The sequence below is a fragment of the Plectropomus leopardus genome, chromosome 10, assembly GCF_026936395.1.
Source record: "Plectropomus leopardus strain MGB_pleo_1.0 chromosome 10, ASM2693639v1, whole genome shotgun sequence".
NCBI classification, from domain to species: Eukaryota; Metazoa; Chordata; class Actinopteri; order Perciformes; family Serranidae; genus Plectropomus; species Plectropomus leopardus.
The window spans coordinates 32,099,521-32,117,471 of NC_142185.1; the positions used below are offsets into that span (position 1 = coordinate 32,099,521).

At 40.2% G+C, this 17,951-nt stretch overlaps 1 protein-coding gene across 2 annotated transcripts in view; it reads left to right on the top strand.

The window, feature by feature from the left end:
* LOC121948961 (radixin) overlaps positions 1-17,951 on the top strand; it is a 45,174-nt gene that overhangs the window by 3,177 nt on the left and 24,046 nt on the right. For both annotated transcript variants that reach the window (XM_042494531.2, XM_088083617.1), the window contains exon 2: positions 8,436-8,536. In XM_042494531.2, coding sequence (XP_042350465.1) covers positions 8,525-8,536 — 12 coding nt within the window. In that variant the 5' untranslated portion in view covers positions 8,436-8,524. The remainder of the gene's footprint in view (positions 1-8,435; positions 8,537-17,951) is intronic.

Here is a 17,951-nt window from a genome sequence, read left to right on the forward strand (position 1 = left end):
ATGCCCAGTCCAATTAAACCCAAAATAAAAGAAAGGATGAAACAAAAGTGAATGCACCAGAAATATCCATCATGATCATTTGCTGTGTTGTCAAAGTGCATGCATGCATTAGTAATAAGTTCAGTCGGTCAAAGTTTAACCAGGAGTTGTTCTGCACTGTAGCAGGCATTAAAATATACAGTTTATAAATAATTTGAACACTTTTTCTAGTTACAATTTCCAAATCAGCAGTGTAGATAAATGAATTAAGTAGCGTTTAAAATGTGATGACTCCTGCAGTTTGTTAGAGGGAAATTTTATGACCAATAAAAATTATTTTTGATATTTGAACATTCAACCCAAACTGTAAAAAAGACATTCATTTTTAAATTAGTTAACAGAACAAACCCACAGTGAAACCTTAAAAGCAAAAATGCTAAATATTCACTGGTACCAGCCTCTCAAATGTCAAATGTCACTTTGGACTGTTGAAAGCACTGCAGCCATATTTCTGACATTTTATGGACAAAATGATAAATCAAGAAAGTGATCTAATAATTGATTAAAAAATGTTGCAGCTCTAAATGATACAGTGCAGGTGTTTATTTGGTGAGAATCAGTTGGTGACCGGGAGCAAACACTTAAGTTTCACAACTCACATCACAGCCAGTTCCAGTGTGACAGACGCTATCTCGTTTCTCTTTCCGTCCCTCATTGTTAGCATCTCACTGTCACATTTTCTCCTGTTTGATTTCTTTCACTGTCTTTTTCTTTTGTGTTTGCATCTCTGTCATTTGGACCCATAATAGAGCCCAGAGGCGCCTCAACATTATAGTTTAGACACTGGGCCCTCAATTCGCCGCACGGATCTCTGTTTTCGAGTTAGGGTTTGAATCAGCCTAAAACATCAGAAGCAAAAGTAAATTTTGCCATTTTTGTTTGGATTGTTTCGATTTAATCTTGTCAAGGACAGACCTACTAAATTGTTTGTCAGCTCGGTGCAGGAGCAGACTGGAGCTATGATGCCGTTCATATCAGATTTCCATCAATTTTAACAGCTTTTAAATCTGTTGACTTTTTTGTCTCTGTGTTTTTAGCCAAGTTAATATTTATTACAGTAAATATTGATCAAATGAATATTAATATTTCTGAGCTCACTCTCCCTTTGTTGTTGTTCTTCTTCTTAGACTTGTCAAAATATTAGTAAACAACAATGAAAAGGTGGGAAATTGCACAGTTTTAGTTTCCAGGTCAGGCTTTTTATCCGTATTGTAGAGCCACTATGATTAATGCCATTCTGGATTCAGCTAAAGAGCATAATATGTCACAAGGATTAGGATTTCCATATTAACTCTTGACATGAGTTTGGTGAACTTGGATCCATGCGTTTGTTTATGCTGCTTAAATTTAACGGCTTCAGTTGACTGTCCATATTCAGACTGATACTCCATTTGTTTCCCTATTTCTTTCTGTATTTCCTCTTGTTTCTCTTTTTGTCTTGTAACTATTCCAATATGCATGTTTAACCCATCTGGAAGAGGAACTACGAAGGGAGTCACTGCTTACGTCAAACAGCACATTTGGGAAAAATCTGATTTAAAAAGTCAGCAACTTTTTGCAATGTGTTGATGTTTGTGGGTTCACAGGTCACATGCTGGAAAAGACATTTGTGCTGTTTACACTCGAAGAATCAGTTGGCACTTCTGTTGTACAAGTAAAAACAGTTGGTACAGTTTCCTGCTGTTGTAACAGCTGTTGGAAGTTGTGTGCGTTTGTGTCGTCTGTGGCACCAACAGAAGATCATTTGTAACCTTTGCAAACATGTAATGACAGACATAACACAAAAGTGAAATATTCTCCCTTTCAAGAAGAAGCAACTTAAACATGAGCAGCTTCATTCTGTTTGTCTTTTCTTTAGAGTATCTTTGTATGAATTGAAAACTCACAAGAACACACACACACACACACACACACACACACACACACACACACACACACACACACACACACACAGAGCAGCAGCAGCTACACCCCAACCCGTCCACCAAAACAATAGTTAAGCAGCCACAAAGTTTTCACCTGCTCAGTGAAAGTCCTTAAAGTCAGGACACTCTGAAATCACAGAGGCAATCAAATCACTGAAGGTTAATCATTCAATGTCAAAAGAAGGAACAAATAATTTATTTATGGAAAGATTAAAAATGACTGGAGACTTTCAAGAACGAAGTGAGCCAGCAGAGTCTAAAATGTAGCCGAAAACAATTGAAGGAGAAACGGTCAGACATCAGTCACAGTGAGAGCCGGCACCAAGAGCTGGTTCTGGATCAGAACACAGTCTTGAAAAGTGCCTCTATCCTCAAAATGAGCTCGTTTAAAATAGTTTTTCTAATAGTTGGGGATATTTATTTTCACTCAGTTTTTTGTAGGTACTTAATGAAACACTCCACTTTGATATATGTGCATTCTTACTATTTTAAGATAAGTTAAGTTTCCAGACGCTCTAAAGTAACTTAAAGACACATTTTTACCGAACCTTTACCTTTTTAACACCATTCTTCATCACTTTAAACATACTTATGAACTTGGATATAAATTTATAACTGAAATGTACACAATAAACACATTAATTAAACTGTCTTTTGAGATAGTTACATGTGGGAAACCCTGGATAAGGAGAATCAGAACAGTGTATCATCAGCTCTGAATGAGCCCAACCCTGAATGCAGTGTGTGAAAGGGAAAAGGAATGCAGAGGAGGAGGAGCAGGAGTCTGTGAAGCAGGCGTACAGGACGCTCTTTAAAAGTGTGTGTAAAATGCAACAGTGTGTTGAGATTGATTCGAGCAAAACAAGAGACAGAGAGATGAAAGAGTGTAATGTGCACAGAGAGCAGAGTTTCTGTCTGCATGAATGGTGACCTGGAAGCTGTATCCGCTCGGGAGCGACCCTCTGGTTTCACTGAATGAACACACACACACGCACACACACACACACACCCTGAAGGCTTATAGATCCAGGTTTACGAGGTAGTGCGCTGCTGAACAGAGCAGACCTGTGTTCTTTCGGAAAGCTCCGGATGCTTTTAGCCACAGCACACACTAAAGGTCACTCTGGTTGTCGGTGTGTGTAGACCACGGGGTCGTGTGTTTCCATTAAAGCCTGGAGCATTTGAATCTATTAAATTTTGTAGATGGTAATCACTTTCACCTTGCTGCACGGAGAACAAAGCAGGTCTTATTAGTCTGGTTGCTGTTAGAGCTGAAGAATGAACACAGAACAAAAGAGTTAGCGTAAAGCTGGAAGAGGTATTTTGTGCAGAATATAGTCATCTAGCTCTGAATATTAATAATACTTGCTGCATGGTTTAATAAAGCCCTGCATAACCTAATCTTTCAAAGAGAGAGCCATCCTTTCTAACGTTACACGTTCAGGGAGGCAGCTTTAAGTCTGTTAGTTCTTCAGTATTCAGTGTCTTTACCTATCTCCTGGCTGCAGGTATATGGGTCAAGGCAAGCCTTGAATTCTTATGTGTCTCTCTCTCTCCCTTTTCTCCCATCAATGCACTATTTTACTCCTCACTCTCTCACTGTTGGTAAGTTGTAATATAAAGACGTGGTACAGGAAGAGGAGATGCAGAGGTGGAGGGAAATTGCACAGGGAGACCCAGCGTGATAAACTCACCACAGGCTGCAGATTGTGCAGTTTTATTAAGTCTACCTGCTTTAGATTTTAGACGTCTAGTTGAGGGAGTTCACTGTCTTGACTTGTGTGTCTGATTTAAATTAGGCACAAAAATGTTTAGAGTGTATGTGATCATGCCTTTAACTATCTAGGCTTTAGCAATACTGCTAGGAACCACTGACCTTAGAGGTACTACGTTCAGTTTGTTGTCAGTCGATAATAAATTATGTTGATTCAGTCCACTGACATGCTAAAAAGATAACCTATTGAATTGGTTTTGGTAGTGACTGTAATTGGTAGTAATAGTAGTTTTTTTTAAAAATGTTATTTATTTAAGCACAAGACTTTGAACTACAACTTTTAAGCTGAAACTGGTGCTGTCACTCATGAAAGGGTTTGTGTTGTTTTATTGGGGCAGGGCTTTTCGTTAAAGAAATTTATGAAGAAACAATTGTCGGGAACAATTGGATTGATTTCTTTCAAAAACACTGTAAAACACATAATAAACAACTTGGTAAGAATTGTTCTGCAATTTTCCTGCAAAAAAATTGTGAAAGGTGACAAGGAAATGATCTGAAAATTAGCCAAGGAGGGGATTATTAGATATGGTCAAAATATAAGGGGAAAATGTCCAGAAAATTATGTCTAGAATTCTCCTAATTATATATTTAAAATTATGTCACAAAAACAAGGACATTTTTTATTTTTTTTAGCATTTTCTTGAGTCATGTGTCATATCTTGCAAGTCGGGCTCTCAAACAATTAATTTTTTAAAATTGTGATTAAACGCAGAATTTCTATAGTCAATCGCAATAGTGTTTGATGTGCGACATCTTCAGTGTTTAGTATATTATTATATTTAATGAAAACATTAGTTTTGTTCCCATTTTAAAATAACAATTTAAATGCAATTCTGCAGTCTTTCACCTTGTGTCTGAAGTGTTTCCAGAGTGAATGGTGGTATAGAGGGCAGTTCATTGACAATTCTGGGTTAGCTGAGCTGCTTTTGTGTCTTGAGAATGAGGTCGGTCTGATTGCCAGTGCTCACTTCGAACAAAGGCTTACTCCGGGCCTCATATACCTTCAGGATTTGGCCCCAAAAGAGCACTGATGGGGTGATGGAAGGTCTGACTGAGCTGAGCTTTGACTTACAGGACACGGCCCACAGCTATGAGGCACATCAAAGTGAATTTTCTGAACACTAGAGTGAAAGAGAGAATTAGGGCTGAATTAGGACACTTTTTTCAAAGTATATTCATAATATTCTCTGAGATGTGAATATTAAAACTACAGTTTGCCTCAAGAATATTCTGTTCATTTCAAATATGTAAAAAAAAAATCTCCTTTCTCAGTCAGGAATAATGGAAATGGAAACATTTAGAGCAGTTACAGAGGCACAAAGACATCTGTGACCTACATCGACTTGTATGAGCTACACAGCTCTGGTTATAAATAATAATTGGCAGAGTTGATATCACATTTTCATAATAGAGTTTATAAACTAATCTGAGCAGAGGTCCAACATACACATATGGTAATAATATCAACAGTACAAGTTGTTGGATTTTGCAGCCTTTATAGTGGAAATGTCTGTAGCACGGTCACTGTCTCCACTCAGTGTTTTTATATTTGATTTAATTAGTGAATTATTTAGTGAAAAGGCAGATTTACACTTTTCTGTCATGGTGACTGAACTGTTCACTGTTCAGTACACTGACTAAATACTCAAAGTACACGTCAAGTAATTTTTCCACAAAGATTGTTTCTTTCATTTTAGGTAGTTCTTATCACCCTGATGTTTGTTTAAGTGTATGTTTTTTCTTTCTAAGTTTGGTTTTAATGAGTTATTTGATGCTATAAAAGCGGGGTTTGAAGTCATGATTGACAGCTGTGTTCGCCAGTCGGTGATGCTCTTAATCAGTGGTGCTGCTTGGGATTGGTCAACACATGTTTATATACAGAGTCTACGGTTCATTCCCTCCAGATTTTTACAGGCTTTAGGGAGGGGGGTTGATGCAGCCTGAAAAATCTGATTTTATGGCAGCTTTTCTAAAAACTTGCAATGCATGTTGCAATGTTTTTAGATTTCGTTGTTGTTGTTGGAATTAAATTGCAAGAGTAAATGAAAATTGTAAAAATTGGGATATTTATAAGCAACTTGTACCAGTGAGAATAAAACAGCATTGCTCTGAGTTTGTGAATTATATTGCACGAATGTTACCATGAACCAAACATGTTTGGTTCATGATAATAGATCTGGATGCAACAGTTTCTTGTCATGTACTCCTTTCCCACCAAAATTAACGTGTGCATGTGAGTTTTGCAAACATGAGTAAACCTGCCAAATATAGTTGAAGAACTGCATTCCCACCGCCAGTGAACGCACTGCTACGACAGACGAGTCTGCGTTTCTGTCAGCTTCTGTGTGTGTGTAGGTTGTTTTGTCGGCGTGTCTATGCAATGTCACAGACAGGTAGACAGCAGTGGGAACAGAGGTCTTCGAAAACTTTTCAGTGGTTTCTTCTCTTGAAATATCTCTTATTTATTCCGTCTCTCTTTCAAACTTGGTGCAGATGTATTTGGATCGGTGTTTAGTGCTGCTTATTCGGAGACGGATGGTAATTAGTTACTGCGTGTCATTGCATCTCGCCAGCCAAGGAGCTAAAATTACCGCGTTCATGTGGGTGTTGTATTCCCATCAATGCCGATCTGAGCCGGAAGCGATAAATACCCGTTTCTACTGCAATAGTCTTCTGTTTACATGTTTAAGCCATTCTCCAGGGGTGTTTTTGCAATAGAAAAGTATTTTTCAATCAATGTTGCACACAGTGCACACACAGTTTAAACCCGGTTTTGTGTATCGGATAATTGCCTTGCATGATCTTTATTTGATGATCTTTAAATCACATTAATTTTGCTGTGACATTTTGGAAATAAGATCACATTCAACATGTTTCAAATATGTTTTAAATTAGATCCCTTGGCAAGCAAGTTAGATTAAAAAGCTTCCAAGATGACTTTTTTTTTGCCAGTTTGTGTCTGTCCTCAGACCGAGCAAACGCTTTTGATTGAGCCTGGTTTGATTCTCTGCACTGACACTTGAGAAAGGTCTATTTCTGTCCTGACACATCACAAAGATCTGCCACCTATGGGACACCTACCAACTGCTCTCTCTAGTCATTTAGCTGACAAGCAGTTCAAGATAAACCCCTGCAAACAACTAACAGCAAGCTGGTCGCCTTAAAGAATTCATCTTCATGACTTTAAAAAGAAAATGTAGAGCAAAAGACAGAAGCAGGAACTTTTTTTTCCTCCTCTATGATTTCTGTGTCTATTTTTGGAGTTCTCCTTTTTCCTCCTCAGCTACTTGCCCAATTCTCTTCCTCCTTCTGTCTTTTATTTTCTGCGCTCTGTTCCTCATTTGTCTTTACCAAGCGGCCATGTTACCATGTTGTGTTTCATATTTGTAAAATCTACCATCTAACTTCAGCTGGACTCTGGAGAGTTTTCATCTGTAGCCGAATTAGAAGAGCTGAGTAGCAGCTGCTAACATGAGCAGGAGTTTTTCTGTGATTGCTCCTTTAAATGACTCTCAGTTAGTCGACAGAATGTCTATAGAACGTATTGCAGCCATGTCCGCTCCGCTCTCGTTGTCCGCCGGTGTCTCCACCGGTGTCTCCGAATGTCCGCTCCGCTCTCATTGTCCGCCGGTGTCTCCACCGGTGTCTCCGAATGTAGGCTCTGCTCTCATTCTCCGCAGGTGTCTCTGAATTTTTTGCTCACGGGAAGAGAGCGAGATTATACTGGATTCAGTTAAATTGACCTTCAGGACAATTTAATTGTTCTTCATAGTGATGACCATGTCTGAGCATCAACGTAATTTAACCCTTAACATCTGGATCGACATCAGTTGTCTTTTGCTGCATTTTAGATGCCTTAATTTTTTTGGGGGGGCCATTTCTTATTGAATTGCTTTGCAGTCTCTTCCCATGTTTTTGAAAGAAATTACTAAATCAATGAAAACACATTTGAAAAACTCAACAGCAGTATCTCTCAAATAAATCACAAATCATGACCCGGTTACTCAAGATAACCCGCAGACCGTGTTGTGAGTGAGCAGTAGATGCACTCTTCCTGCTGCGTGGTGATAACAGCTTGCTCGTAGTTCGGCAGAAAGAATATAGTTCGTACGTGAAATTGCATTATATAGTTTCATCACACTGGAGAGAAGGCAGACATCTCTACGGCCGATATCTCTAACACTCAGCCTCTCACACCAAAACAATCTAAACTGATAAATGTCTACAGATAAGAGGGGAAATGTGTACTCTTGATTTTGGGGTAAACTGTCCATTTTAGTTAGGCCACGCTGTGGGAGTGGAAACTGACAAAACTTTTCCCCTTCTAGGCCTGCCTGTTTAAACTTTTTGACTGGTTGGAGTGTTTGAAGGGAAACAACAGAGGACATGAGAAACATCTTTGGGGTGTCTATGTTTTCCTGTTTGTTTTTCTTTCCTCTTTTTGCTCTCATATTTGAACTCGCCCTGTGTATTTTCTTTCTTTCTCCCTGTTTTTGCTCCAACCCTTAAATCTGGCCTTTGATTGTTTCTCGTCATTGTCTCTTTCGTGACAAACAATGACAGTCTGCTGTAGAGAGAGAACAGAGAAGTGAAGACAGAAAAATTCATGGCAGCCTGAAGGCTTCGCTGAATCTGATGTTTATGTTGTGTGTTTGTTGACATTCAGTGCATTTGTTTTTGTCGTTTCTGTGTCCCAGGCGCTGGTGCCCCGGAGAGAGGCAGGAAGACGGAGGACGACTTCTTTCTGTTTTCTCAGCAACAGGGGACAGGCGGTGAGAGGAGAAAGATGCCTAAACCGGTGAGTGCCTGACATGCTGGAGATGAGCGGCTGATTTACAGCACCTCCCCTTTGCACCTCCCATGTAGAGGTTTACCGCCTCCACTGCTGTCATTTAATCCCACAGGGTTTTCTTCTTGTCTGCTGCATCCTCAGTACTGCAGAATTTTTGTTGCCATACATTAACAGTTGTTACATTTTTAGTCATTCATAATTCCTTGTCTTCAGTCTCTGCAACATCTTTGGCTCCTTCGGTTTGGATTTTTTTTCTTGTACAGTGAGAAGAGACTTTGTGATCTTAACCCTTTAAAACCTAAATTGCAAACACTTTTCTGGTAGTTCATTTAGGGGCCTTCACAATTATTTAAACCTTTGAACACTGAGCAAATTTGATTGATTTCTTTCGAGAACTTAGAGGAAAAAGCAAAGAGCGGTTTGGCAAGAAATGTCCCATAAATTGCACGAAATTAGTAGAATTAGAAAATTATTTTTTAAAAGCTAAGAAATTGTCTAGAAAACTATTATCCTAATTATATATTTTGAATTATTTCACAGAATAATTCTTTTAGGTAATTTCCTTGTTTTTTTTATTTTTTTCTCAGGTAATTGTCTTGTATTTTTTTTTATCAATTGCTCGCTAATTTCTGGGTCATTTCTCCTTAAGTTCCTGTTTGCCTTCTTCATGTTTTTAAAAAAAGTTCAGTCTCTTTACTTTGGGTAGTGACGTTCTGCCTTTCCTTCTGACAGTGCCAACAAAGTTCGCTCAAAATTTCCACAAGACGCCTTGAGTTTTTCCAGTTCAGGGATTTAGACCAGCATAATGTGATCAGCTGATAATATTCTTCTATTAAACAGAGATTATAATAATGTTTGTAATGGCTGATGGAAATGAACAGCAGGCGTCTGCACCGGGCATTAAAAAGAAATTAAAATGCACTTACCTGCAAGCAAAGAAGCCAAGAGGGAGAGAGATGGAAAGAGCTCATAGCCGAGGATAAATGTCAGCACAGAAGCTTTTTAATGGTGAAAATAAACAGCAGCACTGAACAAAACAAGAGATGCGTGCAGTTTCTGGGGTCCTTTGGCTGTATAATGACATATATTACTGTTTTAATGGCTTTTGAAATGTATGTCTGGTAGTATGAAAGTGTCTGACGTATGGTGCGTATGAACATCTTGTCATTTGTTTTTCTTATTCTGTTATTTCACGGTTGATTTTTGTGGTATTTATCCCGCCCCTCTTCCATTAGACCTTTGGGTAAAAATAGTGAAAGTGACAAGGGGCTGCAGTGCTTAACCTAAAGTGGAACATTATTCAACCCCCAGCAACAAAACATGACAAAATGGTAAACGTGCAGCACTCAGCGCAGAAGAGTCGCTCAGCCCCTCATCACACAGCTGGCATTTGCAGCAAAGTGTAAATATGAGGCGCTGCCATGAAAAAAAGAAAAAACATCAACCTAGTGGTTTTGGTGGTTGCTTGCCGTCCCCTGCAGTTGGCTTGTCAGTAGCGTGGTATTGCAATATTTCCGTTATCGCAAAAGCTCTAATTTCAGCTTTAAACTGCCTTACCAGAGCAATGTTAGTTTGTGGTTCGCTGTAAAACATGAACTCAAATGTGTTGTCACTAATTAGAGTTGTGCTGAGTGGTAAGAACTGATCCTGGGCAACCAGTCTGCAGAAAGCTTCATTTGTTGTTGGCGTCAGCCATCATGTTGCTCTCAGGGTTTTTCACACACAACCACAAGTTTTGTGTCCCAGCCAGTTATTTAGTTTTTTTTTTTTTTTTCAGACAGAGTTCCTACTGTGAAACTGGAGGCTGACAACATGAACTGAGGTGTTTACAATCACTTCTTACTGATTGCAGCTCAGATCAGTTTAGTTGAGACAGGTACAATAACTGCCGAGCTCCGCCCAAACAATGCCCTCTGTCTGCCCTCACTGAATAGTACTCAGGAGGTTAAAGTTTCTGGCAGAAAGGAGAGGCTGACCACAAGAGCAGGACGGGTTTCAGGCACTGATAAGAAATAGGTAAGAAAGAAGTAGGAATAATCCATTGTTCTTTATTTCGAACGTGCAGCTTGTTTTGGTGCCATTCATACAGACGATATCTGTTCTTTCAAGTGAACCTGAAGTATGTCATCAGCTCTGCCGGTCAGAATTAATGTGTTACAGGAGTGTTTGGGAAAACATGCACACACACACTCACACACACACAACAGTCGGTCACTTTATGGAACTGTCCTGTCCATTGAAGGGAGCGAACACAAAGAGGGCTTTCTCTGCGCTATTTTTGGACTGAAGGACAGTGGGAGCTTTCATGTTGCTCTGACACAAACACATACGGGCCACAGCTTAAATAACAGGATTATAGTCTGAAGGTTGTGAAGCCATTTATTATATTACCGTCACTATATTTTTAACTTGGGAAGAACATAAACTCCAGGAGTCTTCTCTGTAATAGAGCTTTTTTTAACTGAAGCTGTTTTAAGCCTCAATGTGGAAATGTAGTATTGTTTTGCTTCGGCAATTAAAATATTAATAGTTCTATTCATATTTTAAGTTCAGTGCTTGTGTTGGTCTTAATGTTTTTACAAATTTATCATTGTCTGACCAAAAAAATACAGTAATTACTCAAAATATTGAATTCCATTCAACTGTTTAAGGCCCAAAAAACAGTTTTAACCCTTTGATATCTGAGCAAATTGGCTTGAATTCTTTCAAAAAAATGGAAAGAATTCAATAAGTTTTCTAACAAGGTAAACTATAGAGGTGTTAGGAAGCTTGTAGTTGCAGGTTGTTTACAATCCTGCTGCCTGTACATGCTGTACAGTGTTATCTACAGCCAGCCAGCCAGCGACTGCACAGAGCCTCTGCTCCATCAATCTCAGTAATGGGGAATTAGGCCAGGCCCAATCCCTGGAAAGAGACCAGGGACATGTGATGGAAAAAGAGTAGCAAGAGGATGGGAGGTAAAGAGAGAGATGGAAGGTGATAGGTATGGAGGAGGGGAGATGAAATGGCAGAGAGAAATTTTCCACGAGAAAGGACTTTTAAAGATCTTTTGCATTTTGAAATCAATATGATAAATAGATCTAAACCATGAAGGAGTGTATAATCAGCTAAGTTAAAACATGAAAATCATCTTAAGGCTTGGACATACTTTCCACATTAAACGTCCGCAGACAGCTACGGTCATGTGCACGTGATTCTATTCATAGTACAATTGAAGATCCGTGTCAGCCCCCGGCAATAATTGGCAGGGCTGAGAGGTGAGCTTACCATCCTCCTACTGCCTACAACAGGTGAAATGGAACTGAACAATGCTGCTCGGTCTGGACTGAATGTCTGTCTAATATCCAACTTAAAACTAACGTCAGTGTTTTGAGGCGGCTGCTGCTGGTCTGACGGCAGTGTTTTAGACCTGACAGGAGCGTGGAACCAGATATCGGAGCCTGCGCAGTTGGCGTGCTTGCTATGTTTACGTACAGCACAGTGCAGCTGTCATTGCTAGTTTCAGACAGAGGCAGTAAGCATTTTCATGGCCAACACCCACATTGTGTAAGTTGAATTTGCACCCATCTGTGTGCCCATGGGTGTGTAGGTGTTAAAATGAGGTGTGGTCGCACGTATTGTAGATGTATTGCTAATTTGAAGCAGCAGAAAGCCATTGTGACACCGACCAACAAAAACCTGGTCTGAAGTTAGAATGTCGCAGTATTTTCATGCTATTTAAAGGGCTACTTATTTGTTATCTGAATAAGTAGCCCTTTAAATAGCTTGAAAATACTGTGCCTGCACATGCATGTACATGGGCAGGTTCACAGCATGCATACACTCTGTTTGTTACACACAAGGACATGCAGATGGGTTGTGGTGAGGAAAATATTAATTACATGTGAAACTAGCAGAGAGCAGAGCTGCTGTCCCACTCCACATTAAGGGGCCGTTCACACCGCAGTGCATCACTAGAGAAGCGTTGCAAGCAAAACCATTGTTTCCCTATGGTACAACAGGCCTGTTGGGCGCTCCTCTCTTGCTGCTGCTTGACGTGTTTTTCTGGTGTTTTTTTTGGGGCCCATAAAAGTTGAAATATTTTAACCTTTTTGCTAAAGGTGCAGAGTTGCATGCTCGTCATTGTCACATGCATGCAGCCCTGCTCTACAGGTGCTCCCAGCTGTTTTTCCAGATGCGCCTCCAAAGTGTTTTTGGAGCAGTCACACCTGCGTCGGGGTGTGATTGCCCCCTAAGAGAGACGCTGTGCACATTAACACACGAGGAGCTGCGTGTCTTTTACATTATTTCAGAAGCTAAATGTAAAGTTCTGTTTTCCTCAGTTTTAAGTTTTGGGGTTGGTTTTGGGGTCGCTTCGAAGTCCTTTCTTTTTAGCGCCTTTTACACATAACCAAACAACAGCACAATCAAGCTGCTCCAGGATGTGATTTAAGACAGCATGCCAGCATTGCAGAATTAACAGCCTCAGCCTCAAGTGTGACATAAAACATACATATCGACACACTTTCTAAACTATTTCAGTGGCGTAACATTGCAGTAACAGTCATTTAATATCTCTGTTAACTTCTCTGCATGGTGTTTGATCTCGTCTTCTGATCAGAGCATAAGGAGCTCCTGAATCTCTTTGTTTTCCCAATTTGTGTGTATTTACAGCAGATGTTCTTCTTTGAGTCTGCTGTTAGCTGCTTTTTAAATTTCCAGCAGTGGATCACAGGCGCTGTCTAAACGTTACATTATTCTGGCTCATGATCCCATCCTGCTGGCTGTCCTTTAGACATTGAACTCGATTTGGTGCAGTTACTACTTCAGCTCAAAGGTGGGACTACTCTGTCACTCTATTCCACAATAGTATCTTTTATACAGACCAAGGCTACATAACGGAGCAAAATTCCTGCCTTGAATGGGCACACTAAAAGCAGCTTGATTGGTTGAACTCATTTTACGCCCCAAACTCACCTATGACTAATCAAGGGATTTAATAAAACCTCTTTTGTGCACCTAACTTTATGCCCAGATTATGCAACGTTTAATCAGCAAAAGTGGAATTGGATGCCCTGAAATGCATTTGTGTTAGAGTCTTTTCACAACATTAGAAAATACCTGCCTTTAAAGCGATTTAGATTTACTGACTCTGAGAAGCATCAATCCAAAGAAGTCACTGAACTGAATCAGAGAGGAATAGCTGGAGAAAGCACCTGCTGGCAGATAAGAGACGGAGCCACGTGGACGGACAGATGGAGGAAAAAATACATAAGCAGAAGAGAAAGTTGGAGCAAACAAGAACAGCTCAGATTATTGAAACACACCGTAGGGAAGAAAAGGGGCACACAAAGGGATAAAAGAGGATTTGGGAGAGGACTGAGTGACAGGCACTTTGTTCATATCCAGACCAGAAAAACGACACCAAAGCCGCCCTCGAGGGGAACTCTCACTCCGGTTACATTAGGCTACGCTTTAACATTAAGCCCAGCAGTCAGACAGTAAACACATCAGCCCTTTCACTCCTTCGTCTGTGCGTTCTCTGCTTGTTTCTGCCATGAGGATTGTTAAATGTCACATTGGATTGGAAAAGCTTAAGCTGAGTGGCCCTTGAAGCTTTATTATCATTTAACAACTAAGCTAGCTGGACTCCATTAGCTTGTCGCTAACAAGAAACAACAAAAGAGCAAAATATAGAGACTGACAATTGTGCAGGTGAGGCAACTAAAGCACTTAAAGAGCAACAAAAAGTCTCTATTCTGTTGAGCCACTCAGAAACAGACTGTTGTCTCCCTTAAAGGGGACACAAACTATAAGCTGGTTAGCCTCAGGCATGCCATTAAAAAGTGAATTTGGTCTGGACCTTGACCCTCCTCAAGGCTGTGTTTTAATGGCGTTTTTGTGTGTGCATACACCCCTAACACAACATGGGTGTCCCCCGGTATTCAGGTCTTTCATGTTGTTATAGGGGGTTTGCACAAAAGGGGCTCTGTGTCAGCGGGTGCACCAGAAAGGGAAAGTTGGACAAACAGGAGGTGATTTCATTAAATCAAAAAGAGGAAATGCCATGAAACAATCTTATCATTACCTCACATTTCACTGTGCTGCACATGTATTGTTAGGACTAGGAGTTGGGCACAGAGGTGACCAAAGGGAATGTTTTCTATATATCCGGCAAGCCTTAATGAGAAACGAGGGAGCTGACTCTCAAAAAAATCTGAAGTGCTTTGATTTGTAAAAAAAATCTTTGGAGCTCTAATTAAAACTATTATCTAAAGAGTCCTAAATTCAAAGGTCTTACTAATGCATCAGCTGAATTGTGTAATTCTCAGAGTCAGGCAAATTGCCATAAACAACTCCTTGCTTCCTCTGGAAGTAATTGACCATTTCATTTTTTAAGCAAGCATACCATCAAAACATAATCTGTGTCCCTTTTTTAACCTTCTGTGTCCCCTCTGTAAGGGGTCGTTTACACTGCAACAGTTCTTGCATGAAACATAACATTTTTGTTGCGGTTTGGCTTTTTGTTCACACAACAATAGCATTTTGGGGGCCTGAAAACGCAAACTTTTGAGACTGGGTTCCAGCGTGTATTTTTTGAAAACGCAGCCCTTTCTGTCGCTGTGTCGACTGGCAATGCATGGATCCTGTGAGAACGGTGACATCACGGCTGCAGTTCCCACATGTGCATTTCGTTTCAGACAAATAGCCATGCACGAGTAGAAGTACAACAACAATGGCGGACTACAGAGCTGTGTTTCTGCTGTTGACTCTACTGAGTTTATTAATGCTGTTGATTCTTGTACGTGCATTCGCTATCGTCTTCTCGTTTATTTATACTCACCACTTTGTAGAAGAACAGCCTTATGTGTGGTGTTCATCTGTGGTGTGTCATTGAAAAGTTACACTGCCAACTACTGGCCAACTTTTGGTTGTTTTTGCTGTCCATGTGCATAAGGATTGTTTTTACATTGTTATCATATTGATGCAAAATGCAAAGTAAAGAGTTTCCATTTTTGGTAGGGCCATTCTCACCTAAACATGGCCTAAATTTGGCCCAACCCTTTGTGAGTTATTTTTCCCTCTGTAGCAGTTTGTGAAGTTTGAGTTGCGGGGTGGATAATTGACCTGCAAATGCAGTCAGAGCTGATCAGATTGATGGATAAGAGGAGCAGCTGTTGCAGAGGCGGGTGAAATCTCACTTTTCCCGGTTCAATGAATGATTAATTTTCACTTTCACTGTATCTGGCATTCTGCTGCTCCATCTGTGCCCAGAATATGGCCCGCCCTCCGAGAATGTAGTGTAATGCATAACCGAATGTTTTATATTTATATTGTGACAGCCCTCCTAATGAACAGTCCAGCTCCAAAAGTAGAAACTCAATAATGGCAGCCGGTGTTTTGATGCCGGCAGGCCGCCACAAATAAATGAATGTGTGGGAAACACTGCATCATCTGAAAACTGGAACCTGAAGGTAAAATCGAGATGTAGCTCGGCATTGTGTGTCAGGTTTTTCTGGACGTGATTATATAATAAATGTTGTGTTTTGGTTAGACGTTCAAAGAAAAGCGATGAAAGTATGTGATGCCCATCCCCATGCTCAATTACTGTATGTCTCATATGTAGCCATTTCGGTGTTGATATCATTTGATTTTCAGCTTTGGTGCAAATTTTAACTTTTTTTTAAAATCACTTAAGAATAAATAATAGTGGTTAAAAATACCACATTAAGACACAGAGAACTTGAGGGTCACCATACAAAAATCCATGCTGTGACTTGTAATCCAAAATTTTGGAGATTTCAGTAAAAATTGTATTTTTCAGCGATTAAATAATGAGCACTTGTGTTCTGGAAAGTGCTGAGAAACCCCTGTATTTTCCAGTCTACCCATGAAAGCCAGACATCCTCTGAATGCCTGAGGTCTCTAGTTTGTAGCTGTAAAGGTCACTATAGATCCTTTAATACAGTGAGATCGAGTTTAAAAAAAAAGGCTACTATGGGGACTAACATCATCACGCATGAGTACAGTTAGACTCAGTGAATCCACAATAGTCTCAGCTTTCCAGTCAAATACAGTTAATGTAATTCCAAGACAGTTTAGGGACTCAGGCATGCATAAATATTAAAATACAACACAGTGTATGTTAATCAATTTGAATCTCACAGCATAAAATTCAGACTTGCCTTGAAAGTGGAATTCAGACCTAGTAAGATTACCATGAGGTGACCAGGGTGCTTATTCAGACGTGAGACTGACATGTCGGCTAAATGTAAAAGAGTGCATGTCTGAAAGTGGCCTCAGCTGGACGCAGACTGACCCCTTTATGACGCCTAATAATGTTTTTGGGATAGACAAGGACAAAGAAAGGACACAGGGAAGTGAAAAGACGAGCAAACGTGGAGACAATACAGAAAAAAAATCTAAGCCAACATCTCACACCCTGAGGGGTAAAATGTTGCTGGAGAATCCTTTAAAAGATGTATTGATTTCCCATATGTTGGGTCTGTGTATGTGTTTCCCTGACGGCAGTGTGTGTGTGCGTGTGCGTGTGTGTGTGCGTGTGTGTGTGTGTGTGTGTGTGTGTGTGTGTGTGTGTGTGTGTGTGTGTGTGTGTGTGTGTGTGTGCAGGAACAAAAGTTGTGCACATCTTAATAAATATTTACTATTTTATCAATATTTCTGCCTGCTTGAGGGGAAAGCATGTTGTTCTGCCACAGTTTGTTTGTTAGTGTGTGTGTTTGTTTGTGCAGGTGTGTGTGTGTGTGTGTGTGTGTGTGTGTGTGTGTGTGTCTGTGTTAATCCAGGGTGTGAGATGTGTTGGGACCATCGTACATTATTGATTTATCGCTGCATTTTGCACATGTTGCCCCTCCTGGTGATGGTGTCCCTGGGGGCTGGCGGGTTGGTGGATGAGGGGGGGGGTAGCAAGCCTGTGCTGGAGGCTTTAAATATTTCAGGGAGCTGTTTTCATTTATATAATGGGAATTATCCAACTGACTAAATCTAATTAGAGAGAGGGTGTGAAGTTCACCACTCCTCCCACCTCCTCTGCCTCACCTCCACTAAATTCAGTCACTGCTTCATCAGAATGTGTTAAACACGCTGTATTACTAAAGCATCGGTGTAAAACATTAACATTGACTTCTAAAGCTGCACTCAGTGTGATTTACGGTACAGAGATTTACAGATATACACTACATGACGTATCCGAACAGCCCTGAACAATTTATCTGAGGACCCTTAGTTCTAATTCAGTAAAGTCTCGGTGCTACAGCATGTAATATTGTAGAGTAAGCCTTAATATAATTTACACGGATGAGTTATATCCGGACATGTAAGATGTGACGGTTGGTTCTTGTGGTATTTGTCCTGCCCCTCTTCGACTGTGATTGGACGGCTGGGTAAAAAGTGACAATAGCTGTGTTTCCTTTAACCCTCA